General features: G+C 39.4%; 1 protein-coding gene across 3 annotated transcripts; it reads right to left on the bottom strand.

The window, feature by feature from the left end:
• Window positions 1-5,063: 5,063 nt before the first annotated feature.
• LOC130867035 (zinc finger protein 431-like) lies at window positions 5,064-20,727 on the bottom strand. Of its 3 annotated transcripts, XM_057758763.1 has the most exons (5): window positions 20,600-20,727; window positions 13,394-13,503; window positions 10,305-10,431; window positions 10,043-10,103; window positions 5,064-8,712 (listed from the first exon to the last, which is right to left on the bottom strand). In XM_057758763.1, exons 2-5 carry the CDS (start codon window positions 13,433-13,435, stop codon window positions 7,788-7,790), a joined length of 1,155 nt encoding a protein of 384 aa, XP_057614746.1. In that variant the 5' UTR covers window positions 13,436-13,503; window positions 20,600-20,727; the 3' UTR covers window positions 5,064-7,787. The 3 variants fall into 3 exon arrangements, with proteins under 3 accessions (XP_057614746.1, XP_057614747.1, XP_057614748.1); XM_057758764.1 differs by lacking the exon at window positions 13,394-13,503 and having other exon boundaries at window positions 20,600-20,705; XM_057758765.1 differs by lacking the exon at window positions 5,064-8,712 and having other exon boundaries at window positions 10,039-10,103.
• Window positions 20,728-20,857: the final 130 nt, after the last annotated feature.

Here is a 20,857-nt window from a genome sequence, read left to right as displayed (position 1 = left end):
GTGAGTTCGAGACCAGCCTGGTCTACAGAGCTAGTTCCAGGACAGGCTCCAAAACCACAGAGAAACCCTGTCTCGAAAAACCAAAAAAAAAAAAAAAAAAAAAAAAGACATTCTTCCTAGTACAATTATTCTCTACACATCCAAATTTCCATGAACACTATTCTTTTTTTTTTATTATTATTCATTTGCCTGGAGTTTCCTTTGAATTTCAGGAATAAACCCAGAAAGCAATGGTGCCATCACCCAGCTATCTGATGAGGAAAAGACCTATCATCTTGTTTGAGATCTGTTTTGGCTTTTCTCTTTTCTGTTCTGTGAAATCTCTGTGAGAATCATGTAAAAAGTACCTTCACTATATCAGACCTCAGCCTGAAACCATAGAACAAACACCTTCTTCTATGACCTGAAAACTCTCTTTAACTGTTTTTGTTTTTTTTTTTTTTTTTTGGTTTTTCGAGACAGGGTTTCTCTGTGGTTTTGGAGCCTGTCCTGGAACTAGCTCTTGTAGACCAGGCTGATCTCGAACTCACAGAGATCCGCCTGCCTCTGCCTCCCAAGTGCTGGGATTAAAGGCATGCGCCACCACCGCCCGGCCTGCAAGGTAATTTTCTTGTGCAAATTCATAACAATATGCCTCTGATGGTTGCTGGGAATTGAACTCAGGACCTTTGGAAGAGCAGGCAATGCTCTTAACCGCTGAGCCATCTCTCCAGCCCAGAATAGTGTTTTCTATTTCCATCCATTTGCATGCAAAATTCAAGAAGTCATTGTTTTTTACCGCTGAGTAGTGCTCTAATGTGTATATATTCCACACTTTCATTATCCATTCTTCCATTGAGGGGCATCTAGGTTGTTTCCAGGTTCTAGCTATTACAAATAATGCTGCTATGAACATAGTTGAACAAATGCTTTTGTAGTATGATAGGGCATCTCTTGGGTATATTCCCAAGAGTGATATTACTGGATCTTGGGGTAGGTTGATCCCAAATTTCCTGAGAAACTGCCACACTGATTTCCAAAGTGGTTGCACAAGTTTGCGTTCCCACCAGCAATGGATGAATGTTCCCCTTACTCCACATCCTCTCCAGCATAGGCTATCATTGGTGTTTTTGATTTTAGCCATTCTGACAGGTGTAAGATGGTATCTCAAAGTTGTTTTGATTTGCATTTCCCTTGAGCACTGCACTATTAGCACAAAAGAGGTAGCCTATTCATTGGGTTCACCTCTCAGTGGGTGGAGTTCCCAGGGTGTATTCCATAACCAATCAGATAGCTGATCATATCATTAAAGGCATGGATATTTTGGTAAGGACAATTGGGACAGAACCCCATTCCCTTATTGTACCATTTAAAATCACTGATTTCACCTAGATTCAGGGAAATAATAGTAGAATTGCTATAGCCATTGATGGATTTTCAGGAAAAATTGATTGCCATTATGGCCCTCACAAATGGATGAACTCCTTTTCTCTACAGGAGTGGAGGCCTTCTAAGCATTTTCTGTCTCAATTCAACCATGATTTTCCTACAGCTTGGGGGCCTCCCTTGTTGTATTCCCATTTCTCCTACAGGGAGAAGAGCAAATGCCTATAAAATTAATTTCCCATGAGGTGGTGAATTATTTGCTGTCATTATGGCATTGGATTCCATACCAGAGCTGTCCAATCTATGTTCTAAACCTTTTTCCCAACCTGGTTTAGGTCCATATTAATTATGTCCCCTCTTATGATTCAAGCTCACCACTTGCTTAAACAAAGTATTAATCCCATCTTCCTACCATATCTTAGAGGTCACCAAAACTTACCTGGATTTCTGTCTAGGGAAAATCAGCTAACCCTTTACCCTGCTTCCATGCCTCACTGCAATACTGCTATGGAAGCCACTCATTGCCACCTTTTGACCCATGTAAACTTGAGGGGCCTAAAACATAGGTTCCCACAGGTACCACTTAAAGACCTCAAAAAAAAATTGTTCGGAACTGTAGGTCCTGTCAAGCTTTCCTCCAGAGTCCTCCCCTTCAAAATGTAGGGAGCAATCCTCAGGGGCTTCACCCTAACCAGATTGGTGTTATACATTATTCTTCATCTGGAAAGTTTTTTTGGTTTTTTTTTTTTTTTTTTTTTTTTTTGGTTTTTTTGAGACAGGGTTTCTCTGTGGTTTTGGAGCCTGTCCTGGAACTAGCTCTTGTAGACCAGGCTGGTCTCGAACTCACAGAGATCTGCCTGCCTCTGCCTCCTGAGTGCTGGGATTAAAGGCGTGCACCACCACTGCCCGGTGGAAAGCTTAAACACATTTTTCTTTCAATGGATACCTTCTCCCAAGCCTGTTGGGCTTTGGCACATGCTAGAGAGAAATCCAAACATGCTATTAGCCATATGCTATAATGTTTTGCCATCCTTGGCTTCCTTAGCCAAATTAAAGCAGATAAAGGCCCATGCTTTATTGGTAAGGCCTTTCTACAAACCTGGAAAATTTTCTCATTCCAGTGGCATTTCATGTAATCCAAGGGGACAGGTCATCATGTAAAGGAACAAACACTTAAGTATCAACTACAAAAGCAAAAAGGGGAGTCCCTAACCCCACATGATCAATTAAGAAAGGCATTATTGACCTTAAATATTCTTTTTTGTTGTTGTTGTTTGTTTTTTGAGATAGGGTTTCTCTGTAGCTTTAGAGCCTGTCCTGGAACTAGCTCCTGTAGACCAGAATGTCCTCAAACTCACAGAGATCTACCTGCCTCTGCCTCCCAAATGCTGGGATTAAGGCATATGCCACCACCGCCTGGCTGACCTTAAATATTCTAAATTTCTCTAGAGAAGATAAAAATGTCTCCTTTTCAAAAACATTGGTATTCATCACTTACCTACAGTTCTATTTGGGTCAAATGGAGGGACTCCTTGACTGGGACCTGGAGAGGCCCAGACCTCACTGCCGGAAGAGGGTTTGGATGTGTCTTCCCTCAAAATGAAAAGAGGCCCATCTGGGTGCTGGCTAGAGATCTTAAATATTTACCACCGCAAGGGGATTGTGGTAATGATGTTCCCAGAGAGTATCCAATCCCTGAGGAGTGCCTTTCTGCTTTTTCCCCAGAAATAAAGATATGGATGCTGTTGCATATCCTGATTATGATGACGATGATAATGATGATCATGAGACCTAGAGAAGAGATGGTGAGACCTTCAGGACAAGTCCCTGTAGATGGGCTTTCATAGATTCTTACCCTGCTTCATATCCCTGCTCAGATCCTTCCTTTTTCTTATTCTCCTTCTTACTATTGGGCATTGTGTGTTCAATAAGATCACACAATTTATTTAGTGAAGATTGAAAGCAGTTGAAATACATCAGGTCAAGGTATATTATCATAGGCTGACCACTCAGGAGTCTGGCTCCCTTGTATGACTGTATGACTGGTATATTAATCCTCATATAAACACCCCTCGTCCACCCTCCACTTGATCAATGACAGGTAAGATCTCACATAGTCTAAGACAAGCCAAGGCAGGTCATGGAGTGGGCTCTTCATAAAGGAGGAACATGGTATTCAGTGATGGGTAAGAGCTCCCTCCATGTGGGAGATGACCTAAGACATGGATCATGTTTTCTACTGTCATGACGAAAGCAAAAGGGGGAAATGTTGGGCCTCATGAGGCCCAGTGTAATTTTCTGAGCCTACCTTGAGTTGGTGTGAGGCCTAATTTAACTTCCTGAGCTTATCTCAAGTATGGAGACCTGTCTTTGGCCATGACTTCCACATATAAGTGACTCAGCACATCCTGACCCAGACCCACCTCTGCTCAGTCACAGCTAGTATGGCAGAATATTATTGGCTCTTGTTCCTTACTCTGCCTCAACCCATCCCAAGCTTCTCCATCCCCATCACAACCATATATAAGTTCCTGCCTAATACCATCATTAGAGATCCTGCTTTGAAAGACCCCCCAACTCAGTGGGTGTGTTTCTCCCTGGAGGCCAGGGCAGAAGAGCTGGGTCATCTGATACTCACCATCCTGCTCAGTCCCAGGAAGAGTTGGGCAGGTCTGGCTCTGCTACTGCTCTTCCTGCCAGAGAAACCAGCAGTTCATGATTTGTGTGTGTGTGAGTGTGTGTATGTGTGTGTGTGTGTAAGATAGAAGTCAACCTCTGGGGTCAGTTCTCCAAGTTTTATTTTATTTCTTTTGAGATAGGGTCTCTGATTGCTCTGTAACTTTCCATAAACACTTGGCTAGCTAACTAAGGAGACATTTGTCTACATGTCCCAGTTCCATTGATCGTGTTATAATTCCTTGTGACCATACCTTTTTTCTTTTTCTATTCAAAATGGATTTTGGGGCTCAAATTGAGATCCTTAAGCTCATAAGACTAGCTCACCTGTCTTCTCAGCCCTCCACAACTTCTGTTTTTTGTTGCTGCTGCTGTTGTTGTCACTGTGTGGTTCTGGTTTAGTTTTTGACACAATTTTGTGTAATCTAGAGACTGGCCCCCCAAGTGCTGTATAGCATTTGTGTCTGAAGGCCAAATGTTGATATGAAAGGTCTTCCCCAATCTCTATTCCCTATGTATTTATTTATTTGTCTAAATGAGGCAATTCTCTGGCATATGATTTTGGTTCTGAGAAAGTGTTATAAATGTCTAGTCATCAAAATGAACAAATTTTACTGTTGTAATATTTCTTCAAGTTGAATTTGAGCACCAGTGAGAAGGATCAGTGGAAAAACACTGTTTTGTGCAAGACAATAAAGCTAACCTAAATCCCTATAGAAATCAAGCTTTGGTATTAGATACACAGTTGATGGCTGACTATCATACTTTATTACATCTATATCAGATAAATGAAAATATTTCTTTGAATACATACATGAGGTATTTAATGTTTCTTATAATTTCTCTCTCTCTTTTTTTTTTTTTTTTTTTTTTTTGGTTTTTCAAGACAGGGTTTCTCTGTGGCTTTGGAGCCTGTCCTGGAACTAGCTCTGTAGACCAGGCTGGTCTCGAACTCACAGAGATCCGCCTGCCTCTGCCTCCCGAGTGCTAGGAATAAAGGCGTGTGCCACCATCGCCCGGCCTCTTATAATTTCTTTTATCAGTCATTTTAACATTAACATTGATAAGTCACTTTAAGAAACAGCACACGGGGGCTGGAGAGATGGCTCAGAGGGTAAGAGCACTGGCTACTCTTCCAGAGGTCCCGAGTTCAATTCCCAGCAACCACATGGTGGCTCACAACCATCTGTAATGAGACCTGGTGCCTTCCTTGCCAGCAGTACATTGGATGCTAAATAAATAAATCTTTAAAAAAAAAAAAAGAGCACACATTGAGAGTTCATCATCTACCCTTGGACTTGTACTCAATAGGAAAACACATAAACATTGTGAGTTCAAATGTATACCTAAATCATTACTAACATCCAAGCTAAGACGAATAACAAACAACAAATCTCAAGGGAATTTGTGAAAAGATGAGAATCAACCAGGAACAACAACCCACCACCCTTACTTGAAAAGTATGATCAAACATGGACTGATATTTCAATAACCAATGGAACAATTATATGATAGGGGCTCCATTCTATACATTACAGCAGAAAAATACATATCACTAAGTACAGGCACAATAGAAGATGAACAAAAGTCACAGAAGGAATATAGGGACTACAAAATAAACTTCATTAAATGGATTTGCCACACATAGAGCACACTTTAGTGACTATCTCATATGTTTCAAAATAGAAACCACACTGCCATGATCTCCTCCACCAGTCTGGAGTGAACATGGTGCATAATTTACTTACTTTAAGGCTATAAAGAGAAACAATTATTCTTGAAGCTAAAGACAACTGTGAAGTCTAAATTCATTAACAACCTGTTTTCATGAATAGGGATTTCTTCTTTATGAGTTTGTGCCTATTTCAGACTTCAAACGCATATAAATAGACTTTAAAATATTTCCAGCACTAGATTTTGAGCTCTGGGATTGGTTTTGTGTTCAGTTGGACAAGAGTAGAGTGTGTTTCTTTGACTCTGGTTTAAGATTCAAAGGGTAGTTCCTACAATGGCCCTTAACATTTGGCTCTGTTTTGGGGGTGATGTTGTTTCTTTAACTAGCTCTAGATTCAGGGCCAAAGTGTTTCCTTTGGATTTCATTTCAGGACCAGGGTGTGTTTCTTTGAAAGGACCTTTTTCCTACCCATAGGACTTCATAAATTCATAAATTGGGTTTTGGCCATCAGTTTGCTGGTGCAAACAAAATAAAGAGGTATCATAATGCTTGAACAGATCATTGACACTATCAAATTTTTCTACAGAATAAATGTTGATTAACTGACTTTAAGTGTATTGGCTTAATATCTTAAAAAATAATTTAGAATAAACCCTCAATTTCTTCTTCAGGTACCCAAAGACTATTGTAATATGGAAAAACATTATCAGACTGATTACCAAAAAGTTTTACTCCAGTATAAAGTGGAAAACATTAGCACACTGAATTCATTTAAGAGTTTCACTGCAATATAATTTTTCTCATGATTTTGAAAACTACACTCATTAAATTCATAGTTTCTCTCCAGGAGGGTTTATTTCATGTAGTTGGAGATTACTGTGACAAAGGATTTACCACACAAATTATATTCATGGTTTCTTTCCAGAATGTGTACTTTTGTACATTTGAAGATGAATAAGACATGAAAAGGCTTTATCACACTGATTTCATTCATACTGTTTCTCACCAGCATGTGTTTTTGTATGCCTGTGAATATTACTGTGATCTGTAAAGGTCTTAGCACACTGAATAAAATCAAAGGGTTTCTCTCTACTGTGTGTTATTTTATGCCTTTGAAAATGACAGTGATGTGCAAAGGTATTACCACACTGATTATATTTGTAGGATTCCTCTCCAGTGTGTATTCTTTTGTGCTTCTGAAAATAATAATAAAAAGGTTTTTACCACACTGATTTTATTCAAACTATTTCACTACAGTATTTGTTCTTTGATGTGGGAAGGTCATATGTCAATCTGTTGATTTCATTGGTTAATAAAGAAACTGCCTTGGCCCATTTGATAGGCCAGCCCTTAGGTGGGTGGAATAGAGAGAACAGAATGCTGGGAGGAAGCAAGGCAATCGCCATGCCTCTCCTCTCTGGGTCAGATGCAATGAAGCTCTGGCCCAAGATGGACATAGGTTAGAATCCTTCCCAGTAAGCCACACAGATTATTAGAAATGGGTTAGTCAGGATGTGAGAGTTAGCCAGTAAGAGGCTAGAGCTAATGGGCCAGGCAGTGTTTAAAAGAATACAGTTTGTGGCCGGGCAGTGGTGGCGCACGCCTTTAATCCCAGCGCTTGGGAGGCAGAGGCAGGTGGATCTCTGTGAGTTCGAGACCAGCCTGGTCTACAAGAGCTAGTTCCAGGACAGGCTCCAAAACCACAGAGAAACCCTATCTCGAAAAACCAAAAAAAAAAAAGATTTCAGTTTGTGTGCTGTTATTTTGGGGCATAAGTTAGCCAGGCGACTGGGAGCCGGGTGACAGGAACGCTGCCTGCAGCTCTTTCTACAGTTCTTTGATGACATTGACAATGACTGTGTTGTGCAAAGGCCTTACCACACTGATTATGATCTCCAGTATGCTTTATGCAGTTGATGAATACAATAACCAGGAAAGGTCTTATCACACTGATTACATTCGTAGGATTTCTACCTAGAGTGAGATCTTTTATGCCTCTTAAGATTACTGTGAGCTGCAAAGACCTTACCACACTGATTACATTCATAGGGTTTCTTTTCGGTGTGTTCTTTTATGCAGTTGAAAAGTACTCTGCAAAGGCCTTACCACATTGATTATATTCATAAGGTTTCTCTCCAGTATGTGTTCTTTTATGACTTTGAAGACCACTGTACTGTGCAAAGGCCTTACCACACTGATTACATTCATAGGGCTTCTCTCCAGTATGTCTTCTTTGATGCAATTGAAGTGTACGGTGCACTGCAAAGGCCTTACCACACTCATTACATTTATAGGGCTTCTCTCCAGTATGTGTTCTTTTATGATTTTGAAGACCACTCAGCTCTGCAAAGGCCTTACCACACTGATTACATTCATAAGGTTTCTCTCCAGTATGTGTTCTTTTATGACTTTGAAGACCACTGTGCTGTGCAAAGGCCTTACCACACTGATTACATTCATAGGGTTTCTCTCCAGTGTGTGTTCTTTGATGCAATTGAAGTGTACGGTGCACTGCAAAGGCCTTACCACACTCATTACATTTATAGGGTTTCTCTCCAGTATGTGTCCTTTTATGACTTTGAAGATTACTGTGAGCTGCAAAAGCCTTCCCACACTCATTACATTTATAGGGTTTCTCTCCAGTATGTGTTCTTTGATGCTTTTGAAGACCACTTTGCTGTGCAAAGGCCTTTTCACACTGATTACATTCATAGGGTTTCTCTCCAGTGTGTGTTCTTTCATGCCTTTGAAGATCACTATGACAATCAAAGGCCTTACCACACTGATAACATCCATAGGGTTTTTCTCTAGTATGTGTCCTTTTATGCTTTTGTAGATTACTGTGACCTGAAAAGACCTTACCACACTGATTACATTCATAGGGTTTCTCTCCAGTCTTTGTTCTTTCATTCCATTTAAGGTGACTGTCATATGTCAAGGGTTTACCACACTGAAGATATACTGAAATTTTCTCTCCAGTTTGATTTCTTTCAATCCTGCAAGGATAATTGGCACATGTAAAAGCTTTACTACAGTCAACTAGTTGTGCCTAAACATTTCTATAAATTAATTTTATAATATGTTCCAATTGTAAAAAGGAATCAGATGCTAAGTTTTAAAAACTGTGTCTAAACTCATGTTTTGATCTTTAATTAGGCACTGTTTTGCAACTTTGAAAATATCTCCAATGATAAATTCCTTTCTTTTATGGCTTACCTTTTCACCTTCACAGAAACTTTTTTTCTCTATGATATTTTACACATATGTGAAGAGAATTGAATAGACTCAGAGCTTTAACGTACATGAATTCTCCTATACTGTGAATCATATTGCATTTGCTATGTGAACAAGGACACCGGAAAGTATTTGCACAGTGTTAGAACTCATAGGGCTTTTTTGCAGTGTGAGTTTGTTCATGTATTAAAAATGATGGTGGAAAACCAATTACTTGCATAGTGGAAACAAATTCAACAAGTATACTCTGCATGGGAACTACTTCTTATCATCTAACTGTTTTTAGAGAGAGGTATGCTACATCTCACCATATCCCAATGTTCATATGCTTGTATCTAGAATAACATATGGTATACATAGTAACGAAGAATAACAAATAAAAGATTTCCACATTGAATTATCAGGGTTTGACTTGCAGTTCCTCACAGACTTGTGGTATAGGTATCAAGGTTTCTCCAGAACAACTTGACTCGACTCTAACTGCTCCTCTGACTGAACTTAGCACAGTCACAAGAAGTGTATGAGTAATACAAGATTTACTATGGGCTATTGGTTTTATTTTTTTTTTTTTTTTTTTTTTTTTTTTGGTTTTTTCGAGACAGGGTTTCTCTGTGGTTTTGGAGCCTGTCCTGGAACTAGCTCTTGTAGACCAGGCTGGTCTCGAACTCACAGAGATCCGCCTGCCTCTGCCTCCCGAGTGCTGGGATTAAAGGCGTGCGCCACCACCGCCCGGCTGGGCTATTGGTTTTAGTAGGAAGTTTTGCAGATATACTTATTATCTCTTTAGTGTGTATACCTTTTCTATTATGAGTAGCAAGCTAGAAATGTATTTGCAGATCTACAACAAAGTTCTCATGGTGTTATGCCTCAAAAGGTGATATCTGTTTTGGGCATTGCTTTCCTGACTTCTTTCTTAAGAGAATGTCATTCAAATGCAATTCACATATATGAAATATGGATTCATGAAAAATTGATAACCATCAGTGCACTTATAGTTGTGCTTATTTACACTGTTGTTCCACTTAAAACTTCCAGGACACATGACAACTTCATCAGAGGCACATTGTTATCAGCTTTGCACATGAAAATTACCTTTCATGTCTTCTAGAACATTGACAATGTTCTTCACTATTATGGTCTTCCCAAATGCATCCTAAAACATAATACCAGAAAATATATGTTATATTATTGAAAACTGTACAATATTTAAACTGTTATCTTAAGGAAACCTTAGAACTATGACTGCTTTATTCAACTCATTCTTATTCTTTCTAAATCAAATTACAAAAGAACATGATTAACCAAGAAAAAGTTGTCCCCTTATTTTGAAACATGAAGGAAATTCATTTTTTACCTATAGTAGTGAGGTTCCTGTAGGTCTCCAGCATCACATCTTTGTAGAGATTCTTCTGGGAAGGATCCAGCAAATTCCACTCTTCCTGACTGAAGTTGATATGCACATCATCATAGGTCACTGCCCTCTAAAATATTTCATTCATGTGTTTAAAAGGAAGTATGATGGTGACAACACTGTAAAATATATACTTCCCCACTCTTATTCCATGAGACAGTCACTTTAGAAGGAAATTGAATAGGAGAGTCACCTCTGCCATTTCTGTACACTTTGAATGGGATGCCACCTTACAAAAGAACTGTCTATTACTAGGGAGAGCTAAGGAAACAGGTAAACAGGATATAGTACACATGAGAAAACTGTATGGAAAAATGATGGAGGAGTTACTTTCATTTAATAAAGAAACTGCCTAGGCCCATTTGATAGGCCAACCCTTAGGTGGGTGGAGTAAACAGAACAGAATGCTGGGAGAAAGAAGTCGAGTCAGCATTTGCCATGATTCTCTCACTCCAGACAGACGCAGGTTAAGATCTTTCCTGGTAAGCCACACCTCATGGGGCTACACTCATTATTAGAAATGGGTTAAAGCAAGATGTGAGAGCTAGCCAGTAAAAGGCTAGAGCTAATGGGCCAACCAGTGTTTAAAAGAATAGAGTTTCCATGTAATTATTTTGGGTAAGGCTAGCCATGCGGGCGGCCGGGCGCCAGGAACGCAGCCCCGCTGCTTCTTAATCCAACAGAAAAATACTAATTACAAAAAAGAAAAATACAGTGGACAAACTGGGTATATTGACTCATGCCTTTAAGCACAGGACTCAGAAAGCAGAGGTATGTATATTTGTCTCTGAGTTGAATGCCAGCCAAGTCTATGGAATCATGTCCAGGACAGGTGGAAGTACACATTAAGTCCATGTCTCCATTGCAAAAATCAGTGAATAAGCCGGGCGGTGGTGGCGCACGCCTTTAATCCCAGCACTTGGGAGGCAGAGGCAGGCGGATCTCTGTGAGTCCGAGACCAGCCTGGTCTACAAGAGCTAGTTCCAGGACAGGCTCCAAAACCACAGAGAAACCCTGTCTCGAAAAACCAAAAAAAAAAAAAAAAAAAAAAAATCAGTGAATAAAAATCAGATATAAAGAATTCAGAGATGTGTACTGAAGCTCTCACAAAGAATTATGCATTCACTCCAGTTCTGTATTAATATTCCAGACAGCAGAAGTGTCTTATTTTAATCTGTAATACCAATAACATTTTATAAAAAGGAGATACATTTTTAAAATAATTACAAATGGACAGATGAAAACATTAGCAATATAAATATTGGACACAACTAATTAACACAGGTCTGGAAATATGGCTGAGTACTACTGAGCTCTTCCTGGTCTTGAATAGAGGTGGGCACAAATGCCAGTACTTACATTGGGATTGCAACTATTTATTATTCCAAGTTCAAGATTCTGAGATGCTTTGATCACTCTGATGACCAGGTACCCATATGGTGCATATCCATGCAGACACAAAAAATAGTCATATTGAGTAAAAAATTAAAAGCAAGCATAACAGGCAGGAAGAAGTTCATGTACCTGCAATTCAATGACTCAGAATGCTTAGGCAGTATTAATGTCATGAATACATGGCATCCTGGGAATCAGAATGAAACCTTCTGTCAAATTTAAAGTTCAAGATATGGGGCTGGAGAGGTGGCTCAGAGGTTAAGAGCATTGCCTGCTCTTCCAAACGTCAGGATTATGTTCAGGATTCTATACTTATGTGCCCTTTGAATAAGACATCACCTTATGAGAGAAATATCAATTAGCAGAGAGAGAGACAAGGAAGCAGGGCAGCAGTACATAGTACACAAGAAAATTCAATGAAGAAATACTAACTACTGAAGGAAGAATAAGATAGAGAAACTGGGTGTATTATGAAAGAAGAATAAATTTTAAAAAATCAAAGGAAGGAATATGAGCACAGTTAGGGAAGATTTGACCAAGGTAAGACTAAAACTTATAAGAGCAAACAACGAATCATGTAGGTCTGTCTCAGGCTGTTAGGACTTCATTCTCAAAGGGTCTACATAGTTCTATTCCTGTAAACTTTTATACATGTCTCTATTTTGCTGGTTCCACTCTCTGTATGCAGCTCTCCAGGGCATATGTCTCACAGCCTGGTTATCTCAACATCCTATCATCTCAACATACAAATGTGGCTTCATCTTCACAGACTCATACAGTGAAATCTCACAGAATCTGCACCGAGTTTCTGACTCCGCAAAACAAATTGGTGCAACAATGCTGAACTGAAACCACAGAAGAAGATTCTATGACTTATAAATTTTGCATCATTTTCATTTCCACTACAAGTACAACATGTGTTATTGCCCCTCCCCTAAATTTGGCTTCTAACTTGTGGTGGACAATATTACACTTGATCAAAGCTGATAAGATGCTGGTAGCAATGGCTTTATCAGAGTTACAGCAGATGGCAATTAAGGTTTGGAAGTCACCCCACCAGATGAATAATTCTCTGATGGAGAAACCTTGTTTCAAGGAAGGCTAATAGTGCCATAGACTCAGAACACTGTTTGCTTCTGTCTGTAATTTACATGTGTAAAACAGCTGTGGAATCACCCCATTACCAGGGATTTTCATAGAAACTGCACATGTAATTTCAAGATTTCATCTCAATCTTGTGGGCATTTACTCTGTGAACTATCAAAAGATGAATCCTCACTAAAGTGTCTAATTTTGATCAATTGAAAATATACTGGGATATGCTTCATAACTAGATCTATTCTTCCACAAAGACCGTAATGCACTTAGGCCCTGATTTCTATCAATGACTCAGATGAACATAAGAGAATGGCGATGTTTCCCAATTCCAGGCAGCTGCAAACAATTCACATATTTTAGACCTCAATGCAAAATCAAAGTAGACTAACTGCCACTACAATGAAATGCACAAGGACAAAACCCACAGGTGTGATTGTTGAGCCAAGACCCAGCATAAAGCAAGTTTGGTGCCAGTTTCTCACTTGCAAAAAGTCAGGCTGATAACATGAAGACATAACTCCCCACACCAAGGCACCTACCTGCACAGCACCAGAGCCTGGCTCACAGCAGAGTGTTGCCATGGTTACTCACTCACAGTCTGTCTGGCCATGCAGTGTAAATAAGAGCTTTCTGTTGGGAATATCTATAACTGTATGGAAAATGAGAGGAGAGAGATTTCAAGATGCAGTAATGAGAAAGCTACCAATAGAACATGTGTGTTCCTTTCCTACCCAGAAGATAGAAATGTTTAGTTCTAACCAACATTCATGGATTTTAATATTAATAATAATTATTATTATTTTCAAACCCTAGTTCCCCAAAGGTCTTTGGAGCTTGTTCCCCAAAGACCACAATAGAACAGAATTACGGAAGGTTCTGTATGGAGTTGCTTCTTTGAATTAGGAATCAGGTTGCCTATGCCTACAGAAATTGAAGGCTTAGATGGATGGAGTCTTGCCCTTAGGTTACCTTCCTAGGCTTCCATGCTAAGAGGAGCCTTCTCTTTAATGGTGTTAAACTTCACAGAATGTTCTCTCTCTTCTTCACCACAGGACTGCCCTTTAAACTGCCTCATGCCGCTTTTCTCTATTAAACTGAATCTTCATGTCTTTCTGCCCTACTTGTTTCTTTTTCACTGCTGGCCTAAATGAGTCAACAGTGATAATCACCCAACATAGTAAATCCTTTTCCAAGAAATCAGCCAGTTATTTTTTAATTGTGCCTTACTTAGATTCTCAGAGAATAGAGAAAATAGAAATGATATGGGAACAAAATATTATACAAATGACCTCTAACTAACTTATTCATGGATTCTGTTCCCAACTAAAACCCTATGAGCTCAAGCTCCACTGTCAGCATTGCTTTCAATTCTCCCATGTTCCTGGTCTTACAACAATAGCTAATGAAGCTCCGGCTGCACCTTCTATGGCCTTTGCCATCTAAAGTCCCAATATCGTTCACATTCCCCCAGAAGACAACGTTCTCATGTTCTACCCAGCAGAAATAAACACTTCTTGTATATCACCTGTTGTTCTGACTTGCCCGTTTCCTGCTGTTATTAAATTCTCTCTAACTAAAATCATCTCAGGTAATGAACAGGTTTATTTTACTGATATCGAAAGGCCATAACCCACAATTGTGAGAGCTTAGGTTTGAAACTCAAGCTACGAATAGAAGTCAAAAACCACAGAGAAACATTGTTTACTGATTTTTGCTCTTGCTTAGTCACTGGTTCTAAGCTAGATGTTTTTATTTTCTTTATTGGGGGAGGGGTTCACCCACTGAAACAGTTTACCTGAGCTAATGGGAGCTCACCAACTCCAGCTGGACTGGGAAGAAACACGCATAGGACCAAACTAGTCCTTTGAGAGTGGTTGACAGTTCCATGGCTGGGGCAGACTGAGGGGCCATTGGCAGTGGCACCAGGATTTATCCCTACTGCATGTACTGATTTCTGTGGGTATACCCATCATGGTCTTAACCTCTTTGTTCACATTCTCACTCCTCCCACTCTTCACCTGGTCTTTGGCAACTCAATCCAGTGCTCTAATGTGGGTCTCTGCCTCTGTTTCCATCAGTTGCTGGATGAAGATTCTCTTTTCTTATCCTTGTCAGGCCCACTTGCTTAGTGTAAATGGAGACTCTGTTTTCATTTCTCAACTGCCAAGACCCAATGAGTCACACAGAAACTATATTAATTACATTATTCTATAACCAATGGCTCAGGCATATTCCTCATTAGCCCTTATATCTTACACAAACCCATTTATATTAATGTATGTATTGTCACAAGGCTGTGACTTACTTCTCCTTCAGTGGCTATATGGTATCTCTTTGACTCAACCAATTTTCTCTATTACTGTTCAGATTTCCCATCTGCCTTTAATTGGCTAAGCCATTGGCAAAAACAGCTTTATTCATCTACCAATGAAGCAAGATACATACAGATGGACATCCACATAATCTCCCCTTTTCTGTCTAATTTAAAAGGAAGGTTTTAATTTTAACACAGAAAATATTACATATACAAAAGAGTTATCAAACAATAATTATAGTTACAATATTTAATCAACTTACATTTTGCAAAGGAAGGTAAATAATCCATCATCTTTCCTACCTTCATGAGTCTAAACTTTTATATCAAAAAAAAAATATATATATATATTACCACAACTAAAGAAGACTATAATTATAACTATCTAGTTCTCAACTCCATCAAAAAACCCAGAAGGATATATCATTAGCCTGGAATGTCTGTGGAAACAAAAGCATAACCTGTTTCCCAAAATAATATACCCTTAGACTCACATTTTGAAGTCAAGATACCTTTAAAATTTATGTTGAGCTAGCATAGCAGCCCCCAGAATCAAATGTCTCTCTGCAATCAAAAATTCAAAGCAAACAAAATAATATATGTAACCCAGACTCTTTGTATATTTTCTATGTATTTAATGCCCCTTGATTGATTTATTCAATTTTTTTCCTTTAAGAACCCCAGTGTAAAATCCTTACATTATTATTTTTTTAAAGATTTTATTTATTCGCCGGGCGACAGTGGCGCATGCCTTTAATCCCAGCACTCGGGAGGCAGAGGCAGGCAGATCTCTGTGAGTTTGAGACCAGCCTGGTCTACAGAGCTAGTTCCAGGACAGGCTCCAAAGCCACAGAGAAACCCTGTCTCGAAAAACCAAAAAAAAAAAAAAAAAAAAGAAAAGAAAAGATTTTATTTATTTATTATGTATACAACATTCTGCCTCCATGTATGCCTGAATGCCAGAAGAGGGAGCCAGATCTCATTACAGATGGTTGTGAGCCACCATGTGGTTGGTGGGAATTGAACTCAGGACCTCTGGAAGAGCCGCCAGGGCTCTTAACCACTGAGCCATCTCTCCAGCCCCCCTTACATTATTTTTTAATCTATGACTCTGTCTGTAATTATCCTCTGTCCCAAGCCGATGCAAATTTATCAAATAGATCGTGACCCATTCAGAGGCCTTTTTTTCTGAATCTGTCTTTACTATTTATCTGAAATTCTTTTCTGATAAATTTTCTGGCTGCCTAGACACGAATAATTAAATACAGAATATATAATTAAAACAGTGTTTGGCCAATGCCTTAGGTATATCCCTAGTTAGCTCTTACATGTTAAATTCATCTATTTCTATTTTCTATGTATCACCATGACTGCTGTGGCTTACAGTTAATATTCTGGCATTTTTTTACCTTCAGTATCCAAATGGCATTTCTTTGACTCTATCTTTGTTCAGACTTCCTACCTGGCTTCACCCTACTAAGTTAATGGCCAAGACAACTTTATTCATCAGCCAATAAAAGCACCACATATACAGACGGACAACACATATCAACTATGGTATGGCTTCTGGTCTCCCTCACAGTTCCTTAAAAAAGAGCCAGAGGAGAAACCTGTAAAGAATTTGCAAGCTACATCTAACTGGTATGCATTCCCAGGGTCCCACAATAGCTATGACTGCCCATCTGGGACTCACAACAGGAGCATCTCCCTCTACTGGGTTACCAGAATATACACAACAGACAAAAGAAGCCTTCCCAGCTCTGCTTTTTACTGTATGTGCATACAGAACCCTAATCTGGAAAATTCTTCAAAAGCACACAGTCCTTTGTGTACAAATTCCAACAGACAACCCTTTGTTTCATAGCTGGGAAGTTCTGTAGTCAAAAGCAGGTCACATGCAAACAGTAACTGTTATTGTGTAACTGTTGTTACAGAAAAAGAGACCATGAATTAGAAAACAGCGAGGAGCCAATGGAAGAGCTTGTAGGCAGGAAAGAGACTGTGGGCTTGATGGAGTCATATTCTCAAATAATTATTCCAGAAAACTGGAACACAATCTATGGCAACATGTTCCAGAGACTAGGGGTTTGTATGAGAGCAAACCAAGGATAACTCACATCCTTTTCCCTTGGCTATACACTTTAAACCTTGAAATTAATAGTCCTGTCAGGCAGGGCCACACTATTTTACCCAGACTTTCTATATTGGTTGAACCAGTATAACTTCAGTAATTTGATTTTGTGATAAATCATTCCTGTATCCAGATTAATTTTATTATAAAATTGGCCCTTTATCCAGATTATTGAAAGTGCTGTTCTATGGACCCCAAGTAATGGTCAGTCAGGACATTTATGAACCATCAAATGTTAGTAAATGACTCTATATTGATACTCTCAACTAATATTGAAGCAGGAAATTTTTTCCCCATTATTCTCTCCCTCTTTTCTGCCCCTCCCTTTCTGCATTGTCACTACTCCAGCATCAAAGGTGGCCATAAACTCAATTCTTACACAGGTCCCACTTCATTTGCATGTCCAGAAACCAGACACAGAGAATAATGGGCAGTCATTAACTGGTCAAATTTCTCATTATCACTGTGCTGTCATGGCCCAATATTGAAGGATTTGCAGGACTGTCTTCCCAGCTCTTGGCAGCAGAGGTGGGATTGGGTGTTCAAAGCAATTCTCAATTACTTAGCATGAGGCAAGCTTAAGCCACAGAAGACATTACTCTACACAGATATCAATAATCGACATCACTTAAGAGAAATGGAATGAAACTATTAATCACCTAGAAACATTGGAGAGAAGAAAATAGAGATAGTGAACTATTTCACTTTAAAAATGTTAAAAGTGGCACAAAAAGATGATATTTTAAAATAATAAAAATAGGGGGCTGGAGAGATGGCTCAGCGGTTAAGAGCATTGCCTGCTCTTCCAAAGGTCCTGAGTTCAATTCCCAGCAACCACATGGTGGCTCACAACCATCTGTAATGAGATCTGGTGCCCTCTTCTGGCCTACAGACATACACACAGACAGAATATTGTATACATAATAAATAAATATTTAAAAAAATAAAAAATAAATAAAATAATAAAAATAATGTATTTCAAGATTAAAAAAATACAACTATATTCATTTGAGAAGAAGTAGGACCTTCTCTAGAAGAGGGAATGTTATTAATAAGAAATAGATTAATTTTGCCCATATGTACTTGTTGGCTGCTGAGATTTGTAACTTAACACACAGAGTTAAAATCAGTGACCTTTATCTCAAATCTCCCAGCTGACATACTTGTGTCAAGGAATGTTGTTCTTTTTTTCATAAACTTTGTATAATTGTAGACCCTGCGTATATGTCAGCATGGCTAATACCAGGTATACATTTACACCTTAGAGAGTTAATGTGTCATTTTAGACACATCAGTTTTGATACTCAATACTTTTCTATTTATTTATTTATTTTGGTTTATTGAGACAGGGTTTCTCTGTAACTTTGCTGGAACTATTTCTTTTTTTTTTTTTTTTTTTTTTGCTTTTTCAAGACAGGGTTTCTCTGTGGTTTTGGAGCCTGTCCTGGAACTAGCTCTTGTAGACCAGGCTGGTCTCGAACTCACAGAGATCCGCCTGCCTCTGACTCCCAAGTGCTGGGATTAAAGGCGTGCACCACCACTGCCCGGCGCTGGAACTATTTCTATAGACTAGGCTAGCCTCAAAATCACAGAGATCTGCCTGTCTCTACCTTACAATTGCTGGGATTATAAGTAGGTGCCAATACTGCCTGGCAGATATATCAACATTTACGTTTTAATTATGTGGACCAAAAAACTTAATATTAATTTTCACTTTCCAGGTTAGGAAGGTTTGTTCTTTGTAACAAAGACATCAAAAATCCTCCTGACTCTTGCAAGACTGGCACTTTGTTAGGGAAAGAGATTCTCAGTGGTGAGATGGGGTAACTATTTCCCAAATAAATTGAGCTCAAAGAAAGAAAAATACATATTACCATGCTAAAGAATAAAAATCCATAAGAATTATGCTATGTTTTCAATTGGTTTGAAGTATGAAATAATTTTTAAAAGAATAGGTGGCATCTGTAACATGGTAACAGTCTCTCTTTTGACAAATAGTGGTAACATCAAGAGCTTCTGGAGACATAGGCAGTACATAGAATGATTGGAACACATAACTTCCTCTAATTTAGACATAAAAGAAATGTGTAAAAAACACTTTGAAAGGATCCAAATTACATGATCAAATGTTTTCATTCAAGGAGAAAAAGTAGCAAGCAGAAGTAGAAAATAATAGTCCCTGAAGGGACCTGGGAAATTGCCAATTTGTACACCTAAACTAGGAATATAGCACTCCAGTAACAGAATTTAACATGAAGGAATATAACATGTTTACACCTGCATGTTCTTGGCTATATTGTTTGGCCTCTCTGTAACTGAATTTCCATAAAAGTATAATACTGCCTTCTGTATATTTCAGGACAGTTGTGAAGATAAACAAAGGAGCAGGCTCCAGATTACACCTTGAATAATTGGAAATAAAAACAGACAACTTGCCAGGCTAGACATTTAGGCAGATGGGAGAGTTAGAAAGCAAAGATCTTCCCAGGATAAGTTTTTAAGTGCACTTGTGACCTGAATCAGCATACCATTCTTCAGTGACAGCCTTCTGAGTGAAGAAGGGAGTGAGAAAGACAGGAAAAGTAAAATGTAAAAAAGCTAAAAAGTTAAGGTGGGCAGGTCCTGCAGATACCTAGTAAGCTAAGAAAAATAGCATCTTGCCTGGTGATGGTGGCACAGGCCTTTAACCTCAGGACTTAGGAGTCGGGGCCCTGTGATCTCTGTGAGTTTGAGGATAGCCTGGTCTACAGAGTGAGTTCCAGGATAGTCACGACCATCCTACAGATATAAAGTTACCAATGCCTCCTAGAGAAGCTTGTTAGAGGCTTGTTGGCAACTCCTTTATATCACTAATTCTACTCTTCTATTTTGCAGCTTAGAAATACAGTGCTACCCAATGGGTGAGCTGCCTTGATATCCTCCACATAGTTAAATATAAATGGAGATTGTATGTAAAGGTTAAATGCAAAGTGCTCAATATCGAGAAGATGCTGGAGTTACCAGGCCTCTCTGAGTGTGGCAAATTGTTTCCATGAATGCATCAAGCCTGTTGAAGTTGACAAGAAAGATGTTTGTACACACAGCACCCTGCTCCCAATTCTCTAAGCAGATTAAGCCCACAGCACAGTTATTCAGAGGCCTGTCCCTAGGTCTATGAATTAACAAGGACCGCAGGAGACTTTAAAACACAGGGAATCTGGCGGCAGGTTCCGAGTCAGATTCCGGGAGGACGCACCTTACCGTCTCCCGCACCTCACCCTCTGCTCCTCCCCCATCTGGAGACAGCATTCCCTCGCTCACCATGTTGTGGTTTTCCAGATCGCCAAAGCTCTCGGTTCATCATCTCCCAGCAGCAGCAACTTCATCTCAGTACAAAAAACCACTGCCGCCAGCGCCTCAGCAAAGCCGAGTCTGAAGGCGGCTGCCCGGAAGAGCTCGGCACCGCTTCTGCCTGGCAGGTCACCTCGAGAGCCTGATTGGCTAGTGAGGCCTGAGTGACAAGAACACCTCCTTTGGGGTTATAGTGTGCTTAAAGACACAGCACAGTGGTTCCTGGCC

This window comes from Chionomys nivalis, chromosome 26 (genome assembly GCF_950005125.1).
Source record: "Chionomys nivalis chromosome 26, mChiNiv1.1, whole genome shotgun sequence".
In the NCBI taxonomy this organism is placed as follows: Eukaryota; Metazoa; Chordata; class Mammalia; order Rodentia; family Cricetidae; genus Chionomys; species Chionomys nivalis.
Note: the sequence above shows the minus strand (reverse complement) of the source record. Positions and strands in the feature narration are given on the sequence as shown.

Bases quoted from the DNA above. Each gene is read 5' to 3' on its own strand.
- LOC130867035 (XM_057758763.1), bottom strand. From the start codon at position 13,435: ATGGCAACACTCTGCTGTGAGCCAGGCTCTGGTGCTGTGCAG. The intron at 10,104-10,304 runs GTAAAAAATGAA...ATTATGTTTTAG, and splicing joins CAGGAACCTCACTACTATAG to GATGCATTTGGGAAGACCAT. The intron at 8,713-10,042 runs GTAATTTTCATG...TTATCCTTGCAG, and splicing joins TGTTCTAGAAGACATGAAAG to GATTGAAAGAAATCAAACTG.